We start from the raw sequence: 26169 nt of genomic DNA on the forward strand, positions 1-26169 counted from the left end.
CATGAAATTCGTGCATGGGGGGGTGTCCCTCAGCCTAGCCTGCACCCTCTCCAATCTGGGACCCCTCAAGGGATGTCCAACTGCCCATTTAGGCACAATCCCCAGGATCGGGCCTAAATGGGCAGTTGGACGTCCCTCTAGGGGTCCCAGATTGGAGAAGGTGCAGACTGGGCTGAGGGACCAACACCACCCTCCCCCATGCACAAATTTCATGCACTGGGCTTCTAGTCCCAGATAATATTGCATAAATATTTAAATGTTAAAAATGCAGATCTGAATTTAAACTGTTTAGGTGTCCAACTTGGTTCTACCATGTATTACCTTTATGACTTTAGACAATTAACTCAAACATTCTGTGCTTCAGTGTTTGCATTTGTAAAATGGGAAAACAACGGTACCTATCTCATAGGAGAAGTAAATAAACTAAGACTTTTAGTATAATGTCAGACATATTGAAAGAACTAAAAATGATATATTATTATAATTATTATTATTTAGAGTAAATGAGATACTGTCATTCTTGTAGAAGTACAGAGGTCTCCTTTCTTGGTTTATTTTTAAAAGATTGAATTACCATTAATGAACACTCAAAGATATCCACCGAAATATGCAGAAATGGTGGTTCATGGAAAGAAGTTTAAAATAATCATTTCAAGGACAAAGATATATAATAAAACCTCAACTATCTGAACTACAGGACTCTCCCTTCACCCAATTTATTCAGGAGGCTAAATTTTCCCAACAGCTGAGATTTAACTCTTTAATCATCCTCTCAAACTTTTAATCAATCAGAATGCTGCTAAAATGGGCCCCAAGAATCCAAGAAGGCCTTGTTTTGTTTTATCTGTGATCTAATTTTTCATGAGGGCCTTTAGGGTTTTATGAAAACCAGGGGTTCAAAACAACTGAAGTGGCTGAGATAGCTATCACTTACAAAGAAGCCCCAAAGCCTTTGTGTCCATCACCACTTGCTCATGAGAAGTCTGGGATTTCAGACCAGGAATTAAACGAACTAACGGTGGAAGCACATTTGATATTTTCAACCAGAGTGGGGCCTTTCATCTAGAGCCACTGAGGCAAGGACAAGTCTGGGGGAGCTAGTTATTTGCTTGTCATTGCCCTCATTCTGAAGATAACTGTCTGCCCAAAGGCCTGGCCATGAACCTGTGAGCCACCGCTATGCACTGCGACATGTCTCACAAGCTTTTCATTATCCGTGGAGCAATTTCAAATTTTAAAAAGTGCTCATTTCTCTCTTTCTACCTCCTTGTTTGTGTGTCTGCAGACAGCCAGACCCTGCCTCTCTCCCTTCTATGACAACATCAAGTGACAAAAGGTGCAAGGCAAATAAATGTTAAGTAAAACATCGCCATGTTCAGTTAAACGCTGTGCTCCATCAAGCCTCTCTACTGCCTAGCAACCGTGGTGGCTCACCCTGAGTTCATTTTCATTTCCATGTGCCACACGGAAAAGCAGCCTAAATATATACCCCCAGTCCTGAAGCATATAATCTGTAAACTACAGGAACAGGCGGATCATTTCCATTAGTTTGCTATGTAGCAAAAACCACAATTTGCACCCAAAGTGTGTAATTATATTCAAATTCTGGAAGACTGCCTCAGAAATAGTTGAAATTCATAGTTTGGGGGAAAGTCACCCAGGAGTATTACACTGTTGTGTTTTAACGTGGGAAGGTGGTAGGGATATTTCAAAACAGCAAGACAAAGGAGGGTGAGAACAGTATCTCAGAAAATGTGGTTCATTGGTTTCTAAGGTTTTCATGTTCAAATAGCCACTCAAAAGCTGGTAAGCAAGGGGTGGAGACTGGGGCAGAGAATAGGTCTTGAACAATAACTCAGTTGTGGCATCCAGATGGGAAATAGAGACAGGTGACTACACAGGCCATTTTCCCTTCTTTCTAACAAGTGAGCCCCGACCAGGACAGGCAGCATCTCCCTGCACAGAAATCTGAATCTGAGCTTTTTTTTTTCACACAGAGGAAACCTCGGAACACTTCAAGAAGCCCTACCTCTTGGCTCAAAGCCAGGCACCTATTAGGAGAATTCACATGAAAAATTAATCTTTACAAAAGGCCAGACAAGTCCAACACTGGCGGAATCCATTCCTGTAGGACCTGATCTGGTTAAGGAGCAATCTGTAGGAAGAGAGGTGGGAGGCCATGTTGCAATTGGAGATAGGGTCTTGAAGAGGTGAGCAGTTGGCCTTTGTGCAATAAGTGAAAGAAGGGTGATGAACGTGGAGTCAGACTGCCCAGTTCCCATCTGAATCCAACACTGACTAGATGCCCTTGGCCAAGTCCCCAATTTGCCCATCTGAAATATCAGGTGGTCAGATAATCCCTAAGGTACCTATTATCCCTGAAGTACCAAGTTGGTGTGCTTTGAGGGATCCAGGACATTCCCTACTCTTTGCCTCATTTATAAACTACCATCCCTTATTCTCCTGGTAAATGGGAATCAATCATGTGGCACCTCACTCGATCATTTACTCATTCATTCAAAAAACATCTATCAGGTGTGAAAGTTTGATCTGTCTGCTCTTTTTTTTTTTTTTTTTTTTTTTTTTAACAATAGGAATTTATTGTCTCATGGTTCAGGAGGCCAAAAGTCCAAAATCAAGGTGTCTGCAGGGTTGGTTCCTTATAAGGACTATGAGGGAAGGCTCTAGGTCAGGCCTCTATCTTTGGCTTTTAGATGGCCATCCTCCATTTATCTCTTCACATTGTCTTCCTTCTGTGGTAGAGCCCTAGGGAGTCTGCAGTCACTGTTTCCTAGCTGGCCTTGTTAAGACAGTGGGACCCGAGTGTCAGGCAATGTTCAGACCAGCCAGGGCCTCATTGTCACCTCTTTTCACTGCTGCTTGACTGTGTCTATAAATAAAGGGCAACAGTAATTACTTCTCAAAAGGTAGGTGCTTGGCAGGCATTTTTCAGTGATAATGAAAGGACGTTAAATTAATAAAGATATACCTCGATCAAAGAATGAATCCACGAACAGAAGGTGGGATAGCAAAGATGGAAATTTATTGAAGAACAAGTGCAGACTCCCATGTGGGGAGGAGGAAAGGGTCCCCTGTCTGCTCTTTTTAATTAGTATCTCCTTGGGTCAGAATTTATTTATTATGAATGGGATACTCTCTTAGACATTTTGGAAAGGTGTGTCCAACACATTAATTGGAATGCTTCATTAATCTATTCACTCTATTCCTGATGAAAGAGCTTGCTGGGTTTGTTTTCTGCCTGTTTCTTGAGATAATGGGCTGGTGGTATTGCAGACAGAACAAGAGCCTTGTGGTCAGAACGGGTCTGAATCCTGGCTCTACCACTACATTACATTAGTCAAGCCACTAAAGCTGCCTGAGTCTCACTGTTTTCATTTATGAAATGGTAGTAACCTTATTAATGGCAAAGACGTGTGAGGATTAAATGAAATCATACATGCAAAGTCCTGGAAGGGAGCTGGGTGAACAATTAGGTGTGCATAATATGTTGGTGTATGATCCAGGCAAGCCTTTCAAAACTAACTACAAATGTAAATAGAAATAAACCACTTGGTCTTTATAAATGCATTTGCTATTCTACCCTGGGCTCTGATAGGGCTAAACACAGCAGAGCTGCTTAAACACAACACAGAGCTCCTTTCTAGTATTAATAAGGTGTGTTTAAATGAAAGCCGAGTTCTCCCCCTCTTGTCGTGACTCTGCGGTGAAGTTGGATTGTGGGCTTTAGAACATCACAGTGTGCCACTCTTGTACATTATGCTGCTTCTGTCGGAGTGGAAAAGAGAAAAGCGTGGCTTGTGGCTTTGGCATAACTTATTATGACAGCCAAGAAAACAGAACTATAAAGTACTGAAAGACCTGTGGGCTCAGGTTTAAGATACACAGTGGTGTCTTTAAAGACATACAGCTTGGAAAATCATGCAGACTGAGTGCTGAGAGCCATTTGGAGAGATCATCTAACTCAACCCTCTCATTGCAGAAATGAGGCAAAAATTAAAAAGACAGTTTTCCCCAGCTTAATGTGGTATCATGCACACTACACACCACACAGAAAACTACATGTAAAAGAAAAAGGATAGGTTGAGAGATCAAGATATCCTACATAATGTCTACATGATAAAAGATTAATACAATTTAAAAAATAATAATTTCATATTTAAAGTCACAGGGTGGGTCAGGGAGGAAACTAGGAGTAAGATCTATGTCCCAGCATAACGTCTTATCCATAAGAACACTGATTTTACATTTGGGCTCCACAAAGTCAACTCTAAGGATTCCAGCATCATAATGTGCTTCCACTTCCCTTGTAACCCTTGAGTCCTGGTAAGTAAAAGTATCAGAAATGTCATATAAGAAGTTGTCCATTTTCAGATCTGAAAATGGTAGTCCTAAAAGATCTGTCTTTTCCTAGTATAAACTAGATTATGACTTATAGTTTTTAATGGCTATTAGGCATCATATGGGAATGTTTAAATTCTATACAAGTTTGTCTAGAAACAAAATCCAATTCTAAATTTCCAAAATGGTCTCAGAATATTTCTTGGAGTCCTCACATCCTTTTCACTTCACCAAATTGCTGAGCTTCTAATCAGTTTGTTATAATTTCTTATTGTAGGCTAACATTTCCCTGGCATGGATTTCTACATGTTATCAAAAAGCAAAAACTGATCACATATATAATTTTCTCTTAGTGCCAAAAACAAGGAAATGCAAGTTAAGGCTTTCTCCTTTACATTTCCCTAAAGAAGTAGTGAGTAGATGAAGTAACCCATAGAGGGCAAAAGTGTTACTCCGGTAGGGAAATGAAGATTAGAATATTTGTGTTCTTTTAGCTCAAACTACCAACCAGCAAACAGTCAACACTGAAGCTCAGATTTATATAAGCAACTGAAAGAACGTCCTCATTGAAATATTTCTTCTAAAGTATTTAATCTCCACACAGTGTTTTACAATGTACTTATTCAACTTCCCACACAATTCTGTGACATATGTATGTTATTATTATTGCCATTCTCCATGAAAAAATGAAGACATTGAGTCTTAGACAAGCCTTGTGACTTATCCAGGTTCACAACATTCCTAAGTGACAGAAAAAAGATTGGGACGTATTTCCCCCATCCAATCCTGTGAGTGATGGCTCCCACCCCACCTAACACTACACTGCCTGTTAGAACTCCGTTATCATAATAAATATCTTCATATTCTTAAAGCACATATTCTTAAAATCATTTTTCAGAAGTATCTGAATGCAGAAAAAAAAAACAAAACAATCTGTTTCCTTTCCCTAAAGAGTTAAATACCTTGCTTGGGATTTATAACTGCAAGGGTATTACAATTACAAGACATTTCTTCAGTCATCTCACCCAAACCTCATAATCATGTCATGAAGGAGACAGATTTTTGCATATTTATAGTTTAAAATGAACTTTCACAACATAAAAATCCAACAGAAAAAAAAAAGAAATTGATACTTATTTTTTCAGCTGCCAAAAACATGGTTATTTCTACTAATTAAATCTGCTCTTATTCAATGAAAGATGAGATGTGAAAGGAGTTGGTAGTGTGTGTCTAGGAAAAGAAAATAGTGAGCAACTGTAGTTCATAAAGGAAGACCCTGCAAGGGCAGGAATGTCCCTGGCCTGGGATGGCAGCAGGTCAAGAAGAGAGAGCTTTAGAATGTGGACATTGGAGTCTGTCTGCAGAGCATGTGGCTATAGTCAGAATTAGTATACAAGCACATCAAGGTGCAGACTCAGTCACACAAGATCAACTAGAAGGAAAGCAAACACAAGTGTTAACTGAACCTGCTGGTGCTGTGTTCTCCGTATATATATTGTACATCAATAGAATATTTCCTCTTGAGGCACCATCTTATCAATTTTTTAAATTGCTACCATTGTTCCTGAAGGTTTTATTTTTTCATTGTGAAAGTTTGAGTTCAATAGAGATTCACAGAATAGTACAAATTTACTTCTTTCCCAATGACAGAGTCTGGGGAAAAGGGGAAGGAGAAGGAGTATCATGGGCTAATTTATGCCACCCTCCAAAAAAAAATTATACATTGGGGCCCTGATCCCCAATGCTTCAGATTGTGACTGTATTTGGAGATAGTGCCTTTTAAAAGGTGATAAAGTTAAAATGAGACATTTGGGTGAGCCTTAACCAATAGGACAAGTGTCCTTATAAGAAAAGGAAATTTGAACATATAGGGAAATGTCAGGGGTGCATGAACACAGATGAAAAGCCATATGAGGACACAATGAGAAGGAATCAATCTACAAGTGAAGAAGAGAGAGTTCAGAAGAAACCAAATCTACTGACACCATCATCTTGGACTCCTAGCCTTCAGAGCTGTGAGAAAATAGGTTTCTGTGGTTTAACCCACCAGGCTGTGATTTTATTTAAGGTAGCCCTAACAAATTAATACAGGGAGGGAAATATGAATAAGTTCATGGTTTGTCTTCAAACATTTGCTTCCCTCCCAGATGACACAAGGTCCAGAGAGGCAAGCTTTCTGAGATCTGGTAAATTCATTCACTAAAATGTAAAATGAAATGTGTTACTTCTTCCAGATTAAAAAAAAATCAGACAATAAAGGAATAAAATTTTTACTATGGAATTCCAGCCATCCATCAGTTTGGTAAGGATTCCCCTGACCCTGAAAAGAATTGTTCCAATGATCTCATCTCCTCTCCCTATGATATGGCAGCCCTCAGCTTCACTCCAACCAATGATCAACATTGAAAGTCCTAAAGAAACGTACCCTACAACATTACAAACTTCCTATGCTGGTTTATTAAGAACATATTAATCTCCAGACCTACCACTTGCCAGCAAATTTTAGAGAAGAAAAACAATGCATCTGGAGGAGAGAGAAAAGGAGAAACTGATTTAATTAATTTATCACCAAGGCCAAAGGCATATACATCTTATCATTTTATCTGTCAACCAACACTATGAATTATTCAGCAAACTGAATCCCAAGAAGGAAGGGGGAGAGAAAGTGGTTAGAAAGCAGCTGGCGGAGCAGAAGAAACTGCTCAATAGATCAGAGCAAAACAAGCCCCATGGCTGGGAAAACTTGAGGCAGTTGTCTGTGACAATGAATGAGCAGTCTAATTCCTTACAAGAAGGTCCTGGCTAATATGCCACAAGTGGGACCATCATCACTTCTGCTAAGATGATTCAGATAGGATATATATCTCCCCACCACACACACACACACACACACACACCCTAGTTTCTAAGCAAGAGACTTTCCTCTAAATATATTGTGGTACTTTCCCTTTTAAAGTTGAGTTATGTTCTCTATTAGTTCTCCCAAATGCCTTGAGTCAAGAAAGTCTGTTATATTATGGAGGATAAAATGCAAGACACATACTAGACCCAGGATCCTTAGAGAAACCTGTTTTCTAAACTCTAAGTATTAAAGCATTTATCTTTAGACAGATAGACATTGGACTTCTTAAAGGCAAGTGAGAGCAAAAGAAATATACAAAACTCCCAAGGTCAGTAAACAAATGTATTTTAGTATTTATGTGTCCCATACCACTAAACTACTTAGGAGCTTTGATAAGCATGATATTTAAGTATGGTAATAAAGTTAAGGATGAAAAATACCTGTAGGGGTATCTGGAATAATAGAAAAATGTAAATTTTCATTTTATAAAGAAATAATTTATATCAATTAATATGGTGTGATATCTGGGTCTCTCCCCTCCCCCCCTATTTTTTATGTGACAGAAGCACTTATCTTAAATGATCAAAATACTTCTGAAATTCTCCCTAGCTGAACACCACAATATCTCATTTAGTTTTATATCCTTAGCAAATAGCACACAGACTGGCACATAGTAAATACTCAAGGTTGATTGAATGACTATTGAATAGATCACAAAAGAAAGACGGGAACCTCAGAGAAGGGGAGAAGCTTACCAGATTCCAGTTAACAGGATACTTAATTAATTCTCTCCTGAGACACAGTCCTAACTGGAGACTATTTTGGGGAGCCCCAGGCAGGTGTGACTTTGTCTCCGCAACCCATAAAGGAGCTTGGCCTTTTCTAGGGTGCCCTGGATAAAGACTGTAGGCAGATCTATACATAATTCTCTAAAGACTGGAACCAAGCCTGGGTAAAAGCTGTCTGGAGAATTTCTGTTTCTTCTATCTGTCTTAGTGTAAATCCCACTATAGGGCAGTTTGGTTTGGAAGAGTGTGTGTGTGTGTGTGTGTGTGTGTGTGTGTGTGTGTGTGTGGCAACCACTTATTAAAAGGGCAACTCTGAGGAGTTGTCTTCTTAGGAAATGGGCAAGAGTAACAGAAAACAATCAAACAAACAAAATCTCCCTTCAGTCCAAAGAAAGTTCTTGGACTCATGCCTCTAGTGTTTAATTTTATACCAGAACAAAGGGCATTTACTTGTTCACAGACAATGGAGACTGCTGCTTTTAACTCCGGAATAAGGTTGGCAGAAAACTATTAGCAACAACCATTAGTCTCATAGTGCTATGCCTCCTACCACCACCGCCTTCCAAAAGATTTTTAAAAACAATTGCTATTAACTAAGTCTTTGTCTTGGACTAGGGGACTAGCAAGTGTACTTCCAGTAAGAATGAGAGGCAAGTTAGCAAAGCACTGAGGGGGTCTACTGGCCCTTTCAGGACTCAAAAGGTCTCAGTTTGGAAAGGGAACTGGAATCAAAGGTTGTTGATCACTGCTTCTCTTGATTTCCAGCTCAAAAACATTAATTAAATATGAAAGAAGCCTACTTAATATAGATGCATTCAGTCTCCAAGCCCAAATCGATGGGATGGATGGGATTTTAGGATTGAAAGAGGATACTGAAGAGTCAAATTCAGGAGCTTTCCTATCTTAGCCATGCAGACCCCTGAGGAGTTTACTGCATCTTATAGCTCTGATGGATCTGGGGGCCTTTGCTGGGATCTCTAGTCATTTACTTGCTTTGTTCTTCTTTTCCATCATACTGGATCTTATCAGATGGAGGGTAATGAGAAACCAGACTGGGAACCAGTCAGAAAGATTTAGAAGGTACTGAGCAAATGCATACTTGGAGAAGTGAAGTAAATAGAGAAGAGTGCTTAACCTCTGCAAGACTCAACACCTTTAGGACAGAGAGAGGGAGAGGGGGGAAAGAGAGAAAGAAAAAGGAGGGAGGGAGGGGGATGGGAGGAGAGAGAGAGGGAGAGAGAGAGAGAGAGAGAGAGAGAGAGAGAGAGAGAGAGAGAGAAACTTGACAGATTTAGGAACCCCTGGGAAGTAGAGCTCTGTAAATTCCATCACTTAACTCCTAGCTGCTTTTAACCCTTTACATCCTGAACAGGAAACATCCAGACCCTGCCAGCCTCTAACCTCTAATGCATAATCTTCATCTCCCTGCTGATCATTTACGCTAATTAGCAAAATTTAGCTAATTATTGCTGAGTGTTTCCATGTTTAAGTATGGCTCTTAGTAAAAGTCTGTCTGGCTTCCCCCACCCCCCACTTCCCTTCTTTTCTTTCCCACTCTTTACAATCTCACCTCCACTCCTAGTCCCTCTTCCCCTTTGGAGCTAACAGTTTCCATTATCAATGAAATTGCTTTTGCTTTTTGGGTTGGTGTGTTTCTTTCCTCTCCTAGTTTTTTTGTTTGTTTGGGGAGGGAAGGGGGAGAGGCTGCTGTGCTTTTTTAAAGAAAGCCTATATCAGCCTCAGCAGGAGTTACAGAAAAAACAGCAACCAGATCAAGATCAAGCATTCCCTCCTCCCCACCACCCCCCTCTACCAGCCCTACAAGCTCTGAGCTGTTTGACAACTCCATCAAATGAAATTTAAAGAGAGCCAGAAAGAGCCAGAATACGTGCTGGCATTTTTTCAATGTGCTTCCACTAAAAGCTACAGACAGCACGGAGCAGAAGCCCAGGGCTAGGAGGCAGTGGGAAGAACTGATGTTCCCAATGGGGTCTGCATGCTATAGTTCTTCAAAATACAAGCTAGGGCAGGGGACCTCTGGTGCATTCACTCCTCCAGCTCCCTGGAGGGCTGCTCCTGTAGCCCGGCTCTGTGATTCCTACTCTCCTCGCATTCGGAGTGGAGTGCATAGTAAACAAATAACGAAGCTCTCTCCTTTAGAACATTTTACTACAGCAAGCTCCTACCTTAGAGGCAGACACCACCTTTTTCAAGGCAGCCTGCACAGAGCTGAATATATTTTTAAAAGCCATAGATCTCTTCTTTCAATAGCTATGAAGGGAGGATTTCACATCAGACACGCACTGTTTAAACAAGCCCACCCATGCTACCTTCAACTGAAATAGCATTTGCATAAATGGTGGAATTAAAGTTACTATAATTTACACTTGGGTCAATTATAAATGGACTTTGCCTTGTCTATAGATTGCTTCCTCTCTGGTAGCAATATTAGATATGCAGTTTTTATGATAGCTACTCTTTCTATCAAACATGTGGACAAACCTAAAGCTGCCCAAATGAATAATAATGGCCACTGGTTATTAATTATATTTTCTGCCTTCAGCTACTCTTCCCCCTCCTCGTGACCTTAACCACACAGGCCACTTTCCAGCAGTTCAAACAACTTCTAGCTGAAGACCTAAGAATTCTTGCTATCGGCTATTTCACCATGACTAGCTCCCAAAGAAGAAGGGTGAAAGCAAGGTGAATGAATGAATTCTCAAAGTGCAGCACTGGGGACTTATCTGTAAGTTGCCTACCATCCTGTGGGAGGGGGCAGTGAAAGGGGTGGAAGGTTGAAAAGGGAGGAGAATGTGGTGTTGGTGCAGGGATGGGTAAGGGAGCCAAGGAGAGGAGAATCCATTAGAGGAAATTGGGGGGCGGGGGCAGAAAGCATTAGCATTAGTCTTTAAGGGGAAACTGGTCATTTTCTTCCCTCATGCACATGTGATGCTTTTCATCATTTAGAATGCCATTTTTCACTCTCTTCCCACCCTTGACATTACCTGAAAGCCCTGAAAGGCGAATGGGTTAAGGAACGGCTATGCCCCATTAAAAGGATAAAGAGCAGAAAAACCCACCGTGCCCTCCTCGCAGGGAAACTGGGGAGCGATAGATAGAAATAGGCACTGAGTGATGCTTGCTGCCATGGAAATGGTGCTCGTGCTGAGAGTGAGACCCCGGCGAGGAAGAGGAGGAGGAGGAGGAGGAAGCTACGTTAGAGGAACTCCACACAGAACTGATGATACATCCCCAGAAGAGGGACCAGATCCCAAGCGTCCAGGCCGGCCGGCGAGGAGGGCTCCGTCTTGGGTGGATTCTCAGGTGCATGGTCAACGCACTGGACCACTACAGATGGGCAGTTTGAATCCCAGCCAGTGAGGAATAATGAAGTTCATGATGCCCAGGGGCCCATCATAGCAGGAGGAAGACTTGTCCAAATTGTAGAAAGAGGGAAGGAATAAGCACTTTCAAGGCAGGTGATGAATCAGTTAAAAAAAAAAAAAGATACTACTAAAAAAAAAAAAGTAAGATAGAAGGCAGAAGCCCCCCTTTTCCAGGGGCTTAAATTTAGGACGCCAAAGTCCCCCCGGATAGAGTAGCCCTCCTAGGGAGCCCCGTAATGCCCAACATGTCACGGGAGGCACTGGGCTTCCTCCTGATCTCTAAGCAACTCAAGTCTGATGACTTAGCTGCATGCTCCTAGAAGCCACATAGAGGAAAGGTGGAAATGAAGGAAGAAGAGCAGGTGGCAGGACACCCAAGTAGGTTCAGATTAGTTTATCCCAACATCCAAGCAGTTTGAACATTTTTTTTTCCACTTCCATGCGATGCAATGCAGAAGTGCCAAGCAAAAGAGGATGCAGGTGGGAGACTTCTTCACCCGTTTGTAGTTGTTTCGGCGGAAGGGCAGGGAGGCTGTTAACCCTGCACTTTCTGGAAGAGCTCCACGGAGCCTCCGCTGGCTTCCCGGGTTTAGCAGCAGCAGCAGCAGCAGGAGCAGGAGCAGCAGCAGCAGCAGCCGCCGCCGCCGCCGCCAGAGGAAGAGAACCAGGAGGACCGGAGTGAAAGAGGAAAGGCAGAGGAACCCAGCGCAGAGCAGCCACCCAAACCAACGTGGCACGGGGTGGAGAGAGGTGGGTGGGCGAGCAGGGAGAGCAGGAGAGGAGGTGCCCGCGGGCGGGCGCTTGCAAAGTGCGCAGAACTGGGAGGCACAGGTGAAGTGAAGCGAAGAGTTGGGGAGCCAAATTCACAAATGGGCAAGTCATATGCAAATCGCGCACTCCCGAGAGCAAATCAGCGCAGCCCGAGCGCTCTGCCGAGGGACTGGCTGGCTCCGGAGGAAGGCGGGGTGAGCGCCCGGAATCCCAGCCCTCCCCATTCAAATACCCGAGCTAGTCTACACCCCAAGCCTCCCGGCACACACCGCCCCTACTCACACCCCCTGCTGCACTCTGCTTCCCTCCCAGCACAGTGAGCGCCAGCGTGTGAGTGTGCGTGAGACTGAGAGACAGAGGGACACTGAGCCGTATTATCACCCTTTCCTCCTCCTCTCCCAAGCACCTGAAGCCAACTCTCACGATTAAGGCACCTTTTACAATTCCGAAAGAAAAATGCAGGCAAAGCTGAGGCTGAAGTATCCCCAAATAGAAATAAATATAAACCCCCTGAGTCAGCAGGAGCCAAACGCTGTAGTGGCTGCAGGCAGTGGGCACCTCCCACCCCTCACGTACCCGCCCTGGATGGTGGTCAGCACCTTGGTCAGCACCCTGTGGCCACTCTCCATACAGATGCCTCTCCAGGGGTTAAGATGACCAAGGTCCCAACCCTAGGAGCGAATGGTGGGAACTTTTCACAGTCTCTCTGAAGAGATGTGGTCCCCGGACTCCAGAGGGTGAGGGGTTTGGAAAAGGTAGCTTCCAACCAGGTGGACAGGAAGTGCCTGGCATTCAGGAACCAGAAGTTAGGGTCCTAGCTGGCTGTCCTGGTCAAAGAACTTCAGAAGGGGTGATAGCTGAGTCTTCTGGCAGAAGAGGAGTGGGGACCTGTCTAGGACTTTCCTCAGAGACAATGCCCCAGATGGGTGAAGCCTCCCGGCTCCAAGGCATTGGGCAGCAAAGAAAGCACAGCTTTTCCATCCAGGCTGAACCTGCAGGGGAGAGCAGGAGTGGCAGAGAGAGGCTTGGTGCTCCTGTCCTGGCCATCTGTGACTCCAGGAGGAAGCTGACCAGGGTTCTGCCAGGGAACAGTGACATTCTGGACAGGTGGCTTCCACCTCACACCACCCCCCTTCCTCCTACTCCATCTGATGTGCTGGAGGCACAAACCTAACAGGCAGCCCTCCTAGACCAGGGGGCTTGCTAGCTTTGACTCCTTCCTTCACAGTCACCTTGGCCAATTATATTTTTGGAAGGGGAGAGGGAATTTAAATTATATAATATATACTAGCCACTTGCATATATATATGTATATATATGTATATATACATATAGAGAGAGACAGAGACAGAGAGAGACACAGAGAGAGACAGAGAGGAGTATTTAGGTGGCATTTTCTTTTTAAAATATATTTTATTGATTTTTTACAGAGAGGAAGGGAAAGGGATAGAGAGTTGGAAACATCAATGAGAGAGAAACATCGATCAGCTGCCTCCTACACCCCCCCCCCACTGGGGATGTGCCCGCAACCAAGGTACATACCCTTGACCAGAATCGAACCTGGGACCCTTTAGTCCACAGGTCGATGCTCTATCTACTGAGCTAAACCAGTTAGGGTGGCATTTCTTTTTTTAAGGGAGCTGATAGCACCTATTATAGTCCTGCTCTCAAGGACATTTCAAACCCTGTAACTGAGAATAAAGAACAGGGGTTAAGACAGTCCTATTCATCCTTGGGACACCCAAAGAAGGACTAAGGAAGTTAGCATCATGTGTCTTTCTAACAGATAAAGATACCAAACCTATAGATGTTTTGTCTTCAAGGTCAAATATCAAGTCCATTTCAGATTTATGGTGGTGACTTGGGATTCTGGTTCTGAACTCAATGTTCTCCCAAGTCCCATGTTTTCAGTGGTAAATGCTGCAGAGTCATCCAAACTGCTCTGATTCTCAGCTGTGAGGGGATCTTCATGGGATCCATCCAGAATCCCTCATTCAATGTCTTTCATGCCCTTGGGTAGCAGCCAAGAAACACTATGTCTTAAACTAGTAACATGTACCTAGAAACACCACAGCAAGCAACGGGAGTGGTTTATGGAGACTCAATTTAAACCTCAATATCTTGCTCAGTAAAATGTGGATAATGCTTTCCCTCATGAGGTTATTGGGTGTTTTAAATGAGATAACATATATACCGCATCTGGCACAGCACCTGACAAAGAGTGGCAGTACTCTTTGTTCAATAAAAAATAAGCTAAAATTCCAAGAAGGTTAAGTAGATGTTTAGGGTCTAATTATTAGTAGAAAAGTCAGAAGGGAAATTCTTATCCTAAGCATCATCCCTTAAGGTAGATGATAGTTCTTATTCAATCCAACCACCCCTTTTGTCCTCCACATGGAGTCCCACTGCACTTCGGACTCATTCAAACTCTGTAACATGCTTTTAAGAGGACTTAAATGACCTGGCTTATGCCTAATTCTCCAACACCATCTTCTGCCAGATGACCCCTTACTACCCTCCAGTCGCCCACATCTTCTTTCTGCTCTTTGAATGTGTCAAGTTCTTTCCCCTTTCCCAATTCCAAACCTTTATACTTGCTGGCTCCTCTTGTCTGAAAGATGTTTCTCCCAGATTTTCATGTGATTGGTTCATTTCAGGTGTCACTGGCCTTCATAGAAAGTAAGCCATCACACCCCTGAAAGGCACTTTGCCTTTTCTATTTCCTTCACAACACTATCCACTTTCTGAAATTATTTTATCTGTGACTGTTCATAGTCTAGCTCAGGGGTGGGCAAACTTTTTGACTCGAGGGCCACAATAGGTTCTTAAACTGGACCGGAGGGCCGGAACAAAAGCATGGATGGAGTGTTTGTGTGAACTAATATAAATTCAAAGTAAACATCATTACATAAAAGGGTACGGTCTTTTTTTTTTAGTTTTATTCATTTCAAACGGGCCGGATCCGGCCCGCGGGCCGTAGTTTGCCCACGGCTGGTAAGATTGTAAGCTCCCTGAATGCTGAGCTTTTGTCTTATCCCCTACTGTATCTTCTGTATTTGGCACATAGTAGATCCTCAGTAAATATTTGCTCAATTAATGAATCCAATGAATTAACTGTCAATCTCATATTCATATGTTCTTATATCATTAGTTTCACTGATGCATTTATCTGCCTTTAGTGACATCGATCCTTAGAGATGCACATTCTCAGAATTGATTAAGTTGACCACCTATCCAAATAACCTTGCCATTCTGTCCTAAATTGGTGCTGAGTGTTGGAGCCTGTCTCTGACTTTGTCCCAGGGAAACATGGGAAGCTTTGCCGGACCTTGCAATTAATTCTCTGCTAGGCAACAAAGTGAAAATAAATCCTTAATGCAGTACAAAATCTGGAAATGCTACTGGCTTGTCACAGCTGGAGCTATTCATTTCACTTGTCATACTTATAATTTATTTATTTACTTTTTTGCAAAATGTCAAAAGAAGTAGCTAAGGATTCCAGGAAGGCTAATTCCATTTGGGGAACCAGTTGAATATTGAGAAAACTTATAAGAGGGCAAATATGAGACTGATTAATTTTTCTTCTTTCACTCCAGAGAGAAAATCCACAGTTCTCCTGATAAAACGCATGTCCTTCTCCATTTAATACATTGATGATTTCTTTTCTTATTTGTTTCTTATCCCTCCTGTCTCTTCCTCTAGTCAGCACATTCCTACCTCAATTTGTTTTTCTAATTCCCATTCTTTTCAGGTGTATTAGAGTTTATAATAGGATTCTTTATTAAATATATAAACAGTGATACCTTCTAAACACTGTCTGCACCTAGGGGTCAGCTGAACAGGATTACTCATCAGCTGCACTACCACCAACAGCCACCTCTTCCCTTCTGAGTTGTCCCTAGTGAGTCCTGGAGTGAGAACACTTGGGAACGTAGCACACAGCTGCAGGATGAAGATGTAAACCCACTTTTAAGACAAATAAGAAGAACAATAGATATAGGAGCATTATGCTCAACACAGATTTAAAATAGAAAAGTACAAATAATTTCACAGGTCCACTTGGATAAAACCCCATGACATCCTAACCAGACTCTGTGGCGCTTGCAGTTTCTGAATGGAATGCAGTTTAAACAAACAAACAAAAAACCTGTAATTGGATTTGGCTGGTTAATAGCTGAGTTTCTCTATTATTCCAGATTTCAGAATTTGGGATTATAGATCTCCTTCCCCTGCTTTTTAAAACTTCCCCCTCCTCCCCACCTCCCAGGAAACTGTTCCAAGACGAGGTAGAAGAATCTGTACCCATCTGAGCCTTTTTGTCTTGCTTTGGTCTGTACTTCTGCTATTAAGTAGTCTGAAGAATCTTTTGGCTTCTACAATAAGCCTCGTGATAGTACTTAATGGTATCAGGTGCCAGGAACCTAATGTGAAGTTGCCCTGTCAGTCTCTCACAATACATTTTGTCCCTCCACATGCCTCTTCTCACCTGTGCAGACGCTGACTTTCCACCTCACTGCCAACAGTAGACAGCTGTCACATTGTTTGTCACAGACACATCTAATATGACTGCGCAGACACAGAAAGCATCGAGCAGTCTGTGTCTGTATAAATCCTAAACTCTTGGGCAAGGGCGAGGGTCCTCTTTTTCTAAATACAAAGTGTAGGCATCCTTACTTTCTTTCTCTCTCTCTCTGTGCAGGGTTCCAAAGGTAAGTGTGGAAAGAAGAAGAACAAACAAACAAAAAACTAAACTCTCATAATGTGAAGTGAAATAAAAATCCTGAAAAAATACAGGTGACTGTTAACACAGCTATAAATATACCCACTGGTTCCTGGGACACTATAAAATAGTCAAACTTTGCTTTATTATAGTCAGTAGATTTATTTATAGCCACATAACTCATCCTTTCTGCTCATTTATTTAAGAAAGCCATCCTGCAAAAAGTAGATTTTGATTATATTTTCCAATTGGGGGCATAAAAGGGAGCTTTATTCTTTTAAGCATCACTCCTAAATGTACTAGTACTTGATTTTTTTAAAAGACAATGATGTCCCCATATAACTTTATAGTTTAGGGAATGCACATATTGCTTCTGTTCCTTTAAAGTATCCCTCTTATAGTTTGTCCTCCTTGTGGCTGAAATGGGGATATAAGGAGTTTGGATGTTGAAAAAAATCTCTTTTAGGAAATTTTCCAAATCACTAGAATTTTAATCAATGGGGCTGGAATACCCATTTCCTTGGAATCTTACACATTTCTACAAGGATTGAGGAAAATATGAAATGTTCCTGTGTAAGCCTTAACCTGCTTCCACTGAAGTCCAAGTACAATTATTGTATCTTGGAAGCAAATTTTCCTTTTACGCAAGGACAGGAATAAATTAGTTCCTTAGAGAGATTTGGACATTTGAACCCATTAGTCTTCACTAAGTTGACATTGGATTTCAGAGATCTAAACTTCCTATCCTCTGCACCACGTAAATCTTTACCCAGATTTAAGGACTCAAACCAACTGAATGCTGTATACAGTAACAGAAGTAATAATATCATGTGTATCTTTATAGGGTGATAATCAAGTCAAAGATTTAGAGGAAACTTTGTAGGTGTATACAGATTTAGATTTTGGGCTCTGGTGTTGACTATCTAGGTTCAAATCCTGATTCTGCTTGTGAAAATGTTAACAAGATCCTTAGCCCCTTTATATGTCAGCTTCTCCTAAAATGAGAATAAGCATACTATCTATCTAATAGATTTGTTGTAAGGATTTAGAAAGTTAATCTATGTAAAGTGTGTATAAACGGTGGCTGGAACACTGAAAATAATCAATGATTATTAGTAGTAATCACATTTATTGATCAACTACTGTGTATCAGGTACTGTTGTTATTATTATTACTATTCTCTTTTTCTCCTTGGTGACTCCTTGAAAGTTATCTCTGCAGATAGCATTCTCATCTTGTTGATTCAAATCTCAAGAGGAGTGGATAAGCAGAAAGCTCCTCCTGTAATTCCAAAACAGAATAGAAAAGCCACTCCATGTGTTACCTGACCCATTGAATTCTCTCTGTCCATAGAAAGGGGACCAGCTTCTTTGCATCCTGCCCACAAATACCCTTCAAACCAACTCCAACACAATAAAGTTCACCATGGTCTCAGAACCAGATACCATGGGAACCCTGGCACTGCTGTATAAGTAATCATTGCCCAGTGTAAGGTGGAACTCTCACCATCTCAGTCTACTTTGGGACCTGGAAGCGTTCTTTATTTTACCACGTTCTTCTCTCTAATAAACAATTAAATCATAATTATTTAGCCTTCTGCATAAAAGACATGCCTTCTAAATCTTTTGATAATTTCCATTGGCTATTCCTGTGAGGGTATTTTGTGTGTGTGTGTGTGTGTGTGTGTGTGTGTGTGTGTGTGTGTGTGTGAAGAGCCTATTGCTATGAAAAGAGTATGCTAACATGCTTGCCCTATTATCTCAGAAGTTGCTCCCTTTCCATTGTAGGTCAGACTGAGTCCCCAGAACATGGACATCATTCTTGTGATTGCTTGCTGAATAGAGATGTTCATTTCCTGAAAGTGCCAGTCTTTTGCTTTACCTTGAAACTAAATGCTACCAATATGCTCTCTGACTTTTTATGCTCTCTCAGTGAAAATCCTGGAAACAATATTCCAAAAAATACATTTGATATGAGCAATACCATCAGTTACAACAATGAGAAGAGAGCTTATTATAAGCTATATAAAAAGAGAAAGAATCCACAAAGCATGTATACATAACTTGAAGCCAAAGAGAATCAGAAGGCTTTTAAATGGTTATACCAGAAGAAAGACCATATTTTTGTCCTGTTAAACTAAGTTTTAAACTAATGAAGAGAGAATTCTATTGTGTATGATTTCCAATGATTTAACATTGTGTGGTTGATAAATGTAATGTAATCCTATATTAGAAATGGAAATATCAGGATTTTAATTCTTGGCTCTGACATTAATTGTCAGATATTAGGCAACTCATTTAACCATAGACTATCTCATATAGATTCTCAGTTTCTTTTTTTTTAATTTAAATTTTTATAGAAGCTGAGATTAACAAGCTATATAACTTTGGAATAATAATACCTGCTGGCAGGTTCACACCTACTGCTTATTTTCCCTGCTGTACTTCTCTCCTTCCGGGCTTGGCCAACCACCCACCTGTTAATTTCAAGCAAATGAATGTAGATAACAAGGTATTTCCTGTGGATTCCTGGGATTCAAGAAGAGAATTCACAGGGGCGGGCTGGTGGAAGAGGGATGGGAGGCAGCAGTCTTCAGCAGCATATATCTTAGCCCAATTCAAGCAGAGAGTGAGCCATTTCATCCAAGAGAGGGCGGGGGGGGGGAGGGGGCGTAAACCATCCCAGAGGGAGTCACCGTGCTTGATAGATATAATTTCCTAAAATGTATACCTTGTTGGTGTTCAGAAGATGAACAGACAAAGGTCAGTGCATCAAAAGAAAGAGAGAAGGACAAAAGGACAGTGAGTTACTGGCTAGCGCTGCCTATTCTAGGAGGGTCTGTAATACCACTAGAACAGGCTTGACTCATTACTGGGTAAATTAAACAGCCACAGAGACAAACCTTTAGGAATAACACCATCCAGCAAATTTTTGAATCATCTTCTCCTTGACCATCTCTCATGCTTAGCTCCTGCTGGGATGAGGGGAGTTTGGGGTGGTGTAGGATGCTGGTTGCTTTAGGAGTTACTCAGCGAATGGCGGTTACTAAATGTGGCCCTGGGGGAGCAATGATACATTTAAACAACTACAAGAAACTCTTGGCCTTTTCTCCTCAGCCTCCGCTCTCCTACTGCAGTTAAAGGAACATTGGGAATAGCAGAAATAGCAACCCCAAACTGCCCCCACCCCCACCCACCAGATGCAGAAGAGACTTTGGGTAACTTGACTTACGTCATAGGAAGATGATTACATGCATAGCCCAAAGGAAAACCAAACCTAAAACTATTTATAGATTATTATAATTCTGTCTCTCCTAATTTATTCCCTTTCCCCATATGTACAAAACCTGGCCAGGATTCTTGATGACCAGTTCCAAACAAAAGTTATTTTATCTTTACAACATCAAGTTTGTTTTAAGTTATTTTTTTCTTTCACTACAAAAATCAAAAACAAGTAAACACACAAAAACCTTCCAAAAAACTTCTGTGAAAGTGTCCTCTTTAATAAAATCAGTAGTAGATAGACTTTGGTTAGCAATTATAAATCCCCATTTTTAAAAACAGCATATTTTATTCTGATTTTTGATAGGCTTATTTGTGTATGTTTTTGACATGGAGGGTCAATAAAAGATGTTTGTATTCATCTAGTTGTTAACTATTACTCTCTCCAATGGTTCATCAGTTTGGGTTTATTATAGTCTGGATTGTGTTCCTAAAAATTCATATGTTGAAGTCCTAATCCCCACTGTGACTGTGTTTGAAGAAAGGGCCCTTAAAGAGATAGCCCTAGCCAGTTTGGCTCAGTGGATAGAGTATTGGCCTGTGGACTGAAGGGTCCCGGGTTTGATTCTGGTCAAGGGCACATGCCTGGGATGCAGGCTTGACCCCCAGTATGGGGCATGCAGGAGGCGGCTGATTAATAATCCTCTCTCATCATTGATGTTTCTATCTCCCTCTGCCTTCCTTTCTGAAATAAATAAAAATCCTATATAATAAAAGGGTAATATGCAAATAGACCAAACGGCAGAACAACTGAACAACCAATCAAAGCATAATATGCTAATGTATGCTAATGCTGCTCAACTGCTCGCTATGACATGCACTAACCACCAGGGGGCAGATGCTCTGACTGGTAGATTAGCTTGCTGCTGGGGTCCGGCTAATTGGGACTGAGCAAGATGGTCCAGACACACCCTGGAGCCCTCCCGTGGCCCCTCCCTGGCCCGATCGTGCACCAGTGGGGTCCCTCAGCCTGGCCTGCACCCTCTTGCAATCCGGGACCCCTCAGGGGATGTTGGAGAGCCAGTTTCAGCCCGATCCCACAGGCCACTCCTCTTGGGAGGGCGCCAGATACAGGGCTCATGGCTGGTGAGTGCTGCTGTGGCAGCACAAGCCTCTCCCAATTGGGACTGATTTAGGCGCAAGACCACAGCAGGCACAGTGGGGCCAGGATGAGCAGGAGCGGCAGGTAGAAGCTGCAGGCAGTGTTGGACTGCAGGTTTCAGCCCGATCCCTGCAGGCCACCCAGAGGGACCCCACCCATGCACGAATTTGTGCACCAGGCCTCTAGTATATATATATATGATAGTTAACATTAAATGAGGTCATAAAAGTGGGGGCCCTAATCCAATAGAACTGGTGTCCTTATAAGAAGAGGAAGAAGCACTAGGAGTGTGTAGTCACAGAGAAAAAAGCCATCCAAGGACATAGAGAGAAGGTGACCATCAGCAAACCAAGGAGAGAGGCTTTAGGAAAAATCCAATCCCTGACACCTTGATCTTGGTCTTTCGGCTCTAAAACTGTGAGAAAATCAAGTTCTCTTATTTAAGCCATCCAATCTGTTGTATTTTGTTATGCAGCTTGAACTGACTAATGTAGGGTTGTTGGTAAAAATAATAGTATTTGTAAATTTAGAGACATTCAGATCCATAAAGAACCTTAGAGTTTATTTGAATACAGAGTTCTTTTTTTTTTTTAATATATATTTTATTGATTTTTTACAGAGAGGAAGGGAGAGAGATAGAGAGTCAGAAACATCGATGAGAGAGAAACATCGATCAGCTGCCTCCTGCACATCTCCTACTGGGGATGTGCCCGCAACCCAGGTACATGCCCTTGACCAGAATCGAACCTGGGACCTTTCAGTCCGCAGGCCGATGCTCTATCCACTGAGCCAAACCGGTTTCGGCTGAATACAGAGTTCTTAACCTGGAGTTCAAGGAACTGCCATACTGATGGCCACCTCCTTGCATATCTCCTTATGTAGTGTACAATTTCTATGGTTTTATATGATAGCCCTAAAAATGCAAAATTACTCCCTGAAACTAAATTCAATTTAGTCTTGGTGTGCATTTTTTTCTGGAAAGAACTATTTCTTCAGATTTTTAAAGAAGTTCATGTTCCCCAAATGCTGAAGAACCACTGATTACTTCAAAACCCCCATTTTACAGATAAGGAAACTAAATTCTAGAGAGAGAAAGTTCTCAAAAATGCATAAAAACACTAGTAAAAATGAGATACAAATCCCCTGCCTCCTAATTTGATCGTTAACATGTTCCTGATTTTATCTGGTTACTAGTGAAGAGTGCACACACATGCATGCACACGCACCAACACACTACAGCAGTACCAAAACATGTTTTCATAGGAATTTAGCATTTCACCTATTTCTCCTGAACTCAGCTAAGGTAAAGAGGTATCCTTCAACCTTTCAAAGTGTATCAAGGTATAGATAATACCCAAATTTTAACATGTTTATTTAGGTGATAGGGTTGGTAAAATTTTTTTTTAATCTATGCTCATACTTGCACAGTATGTTATATAGATGTGATGTCCTATCAGTGACAACATAGGTTTCTATATATGTGACTAAGAAGATAATTCCATTAGAAAATGTTAAGGCTTAACATTATAACTTTTAAGTTGCTATGAATCTTAATATAAAGTCTTTGTGTCCTTCCACTTACCCATAGTCAAGAGATAGTGAGTGACTTGAAATCCATTTCCCTAGTAGTCCATCTTTAAGAGTGGGGCCAAGCATTTAAGCCAGAGACAGTGCTGCGTGCGCACGCGCACACACACACACACACACACACCTCCCAGATGGAATCCCAGCAGTAGTCATACAGGATGGTCCTAAAAGCCAATAGAGAAAGTGGAGGCTGAGCACCCCTCTTTCACCTGGTTAGTATCTGTGCTGACCCAGGAACCTCCCACTCCTCCAGGCATCCATGAATGCCAATAGTCATTTGCCTTCTCCCAAATACAAAGCTCTCTCTGCTTTGAAAGGCTTCTTATATGTGCAGCACTTGCAGTCAGCATGATTGCCTCTCTGTCTACATTTTTCCACTCCCCTAATTCCTGAAACAAAAGTGGCCATTTCAATTTTTTTAACAAAATACTTATGCCTTTCAAAAGTGTTTGCAAAAAAAAAAAAATTGTTCTTTTCCTTTTCCTTTTTACCCATGTCTCAGAATTCAGAGTACCTCCACCTTGGCATTCATATTGCAAGGGTTAATGTTGCATAAGGGAAAATTTGAGAATTGGGCCCTTCACTTGTCCTTTTAGAGCAGCAGTTCTCAACCTGTGGGTCGCGACCCCTTTGGCGGTCGAACGACCCTTTCACAGGGGTCGCCTAAGACCATCCTGCATATCAGATATTTACATTACGATTCATAACAGTAGCAACATTACAGTTATGAAGTAGCAACGAAAATAATTTTATGGTTGGGTCACAACATGAGGAACTGTATTTAAAGGGCCAGAAGGTTGAGAACCACTGTTTTAGAGGAAGCTGTGGAAAGGAGGGACCTGAGAAAGCAGAGCTGATGGTCATTTCATGAAATATAGACTCGGTGCTTCTTACAATGTGTGAACCAGCATGCCCCATATCTTGTAACCCCCTACCCCTACCCCTACCCCCGTGGTTCCCTGCTGATGATGTTTGGGATACCCTAAGGTATGATCTCAGCTCCAAAAACATGCTTCTCTCCTTTCTCCCACCTGATTAGCATTTGAAAGTCACACATACTGGGTGGCATTTGGGCAAGAGAAGGAACAATAAGTAGGAAAAAACTACTTGATCACTAGTCCCTCACTGCCAGATTCTCAGAGTCCCAGACCCTCTCCTCAGTACCTCTTCCCATCCTCACTCTTTCTACCCTCTACCCAGTACCCTTCCCAACCTCACTCTACCCTCTCCTCAGTACCCCTCTCATCCTCACTCTTTCTACCCAACTACAGCTGCTGCTTGCCTGTGGGGCTTGGGTCTCTTTGGAGACCAAGAAGAATATATGGTGCTAAAGAAAATCCATTCCAGAAGGTAAAATCATGACTTTCCACCTTCCTAACCTTCTCCTCTGTAGGCATGTCTTCATTCTCTGCCAACTCCCCTATACCTCTCCACCTTCAGACTTTGATCTCACTCACTGGACTGTGCTTATACTATCTTCTACCTATCTCGGGCCATTAAAATCTTCAGGCCTACCCAGAATGCTTTCTCTTCTACAAAATGTTTTCTAATCTTCAACTCAGAATAAATCCCTCCTTCCTATGCTCTTGCTGAATTTCTAGTGTGAGGCTGAAAAAATCCTCTCTGTGAATGCTAAGCTGCATACACTCCTATCTCTACCTTCTACACAAGGTCTTTACTGTGGAGCGTGCATCTCAGTCAACTTTGCTTACTTTTCTGACACATAGAAGGTTGGGCTCCACAGAGACCTCCAGGCTTCTCTCCTTTATTAACCACCAAAGCCCCACTCTTTCAACTTCCATCCCTTCTCCCCTCAACTCCCTATCCCCACTGCTCCTCTTATTCCCCTCAAATGTATCTAGCTATCCTCTTCACTCCATTCCAGAACATCCAGTCCAGAACCTCACCACACCTTTTCCAGCTGGAACTCCTTTCTTGTCTTTGAGTTATTTCTTAACCCCCACCTTGACCTGGATACAAGAACTGCCCTGAATGGAGTCTTTGGAGAAGAAAGTGGTGGTCGGTTATCCCAGATCTTGTTACCAAATGTTCAGTGGTAAGAAATGTGTTTATGCCATCCCAAACTAGAATTCCAAATCACATTCTTTTAGCAAGTATTTCCTATATGACCAGGTACTTGATTATAGCAGTTCTAGACTAGATTATTGGGAATGTCCTGGGTTAATTTGTATTTGAGTTTTGGAAATAGAATACATTCTATCTCTGGGACAACATAATGTGAGTTCTGAGAATTCATAAAGTAACTTTTGAAATATAACCCTTTTGAAAACTGAGGCCTGCCTGCTCTTCTGTTATTCTGTGGGAGGCAAGTGGGTGGTGGTATGACTATGATATCTGGCTTTCTATTTTTGTAACGTGGCAAGGATGCAGAGGAATTCAGCCCCCAAACTGAGAAAGGCAGAATAGCACCCGATACTTAATCATGCAGAGACAATATACACCTATGTTGTGGGTTGCTGTGGGAGTGAGGGTGAGGGACTTGTCAAAAGTACTCCCCAATACAGGCCTCTCTGTCTTCTGGCTTAGCCTAGTTCTGTTGGCCTTAAATGAAGACACATTTTCTTTTCTATTTTATTTTTATTATTAGTTACTTTATTTTTACTGCTCTATTTAGACATATCATCTTTCCTACCTGTTAGGATCCTAAGACTTACCTGTCTTTTATTTTCCATTCTTACAATGTTACTGAATTTTGCCTAGACCCTTGTAAAATAGAATATACTTATATATGAATCACTTTTAAACATATAGTATATGATTTGATATGTGGGATATAAAACTAAAACTCATAGACACAGACAACAGTATGGTGGTTACCAGAGGGAAGGTGGTTGGGGGTAGTAAAGGTGATGGGAGATGGTTTGACTTTGGGTGATGGGCACATGATGCAATATACAGATCATGTATCATAGAAATATATGCTTGAAACCTATATAATCTTATTAACTAATGTCACCCCAATAAATTTAATAAAAAATAACAAACATATAGTATATGTTTATTTGTTTATGCTAAACATGACTGGTATCTCTTTAAGATAATTATATATATATACTAGAGGCCCGGTGCACAAAAATTTGTGCACTCGGGGGGCGGGGGGAGGGGGGGTCCCCCAGCCTGGCCTGTGCCCTCTCTCAGTCTGGGACCCCTCAGGAGATAACGACCTGCTGGCTTAGGCCTGCTCCCGGGTGGCAGAGGGCAGGCCCAATCCCTAAGTGCAGCCCCTGGTCAGGCTCAGAGCAGGGCCGATTGGGGAGTTGGGGCGCCGCCCCGTCATGCACAGAGCAGGGCAGATCGGGAGGGTGCGATGCC

The 26169-nt window shown here is 42.0% G+C and overlaps 1 protein-coding gene across 31 annotated transcripts in view; it reads right to left on the reverse strand.

Moving 5' to 3' along the window:
• NRXN3 (neurexin 3) overlaps nt 1-26169 on the reverse strand; it is a 1562383-nt gene that overhangs the window by 524641 nt on the left and 1011573 nt on the right. Inside the window, exon 1 of one of the 31 annotated variants that reach the window (XM_005860145.2) lies at nt 11070-12296. The exons of 28 other annotated variants lie outside the window; for them this stretch is intronic. In XM_005860145.2, the coding sequence (XP_005860207.1) occupies nt 11070-11319 (250 nt within the window). In that variant the 5' untranslated portion in view covers nt 11320-12296. Of the gene's footprint in view, nt 1-11069; nt 12297-26169 lie in introns of those variants that run through there. 2 more of the 31 variants (XM_005860148.2, XM_005860147.2) reach the window with 2 other exon arrangements.

Source organism: Myotis brandtii, unplaced genomic scaffold (assembly GCF_000412655.1).
Source record: "Myotis brandtii unplaced genomic scaffold, ASM41265v1 scaffold132, whole genome shotgun sequence".
In the NCBI taxonomy this organism is placed as follows: Eukaryota; Metazoa; Chordata; class Mammalia; order Chiroptera; family Vespertilionidae; genus Myotis; species Myotis brandtii.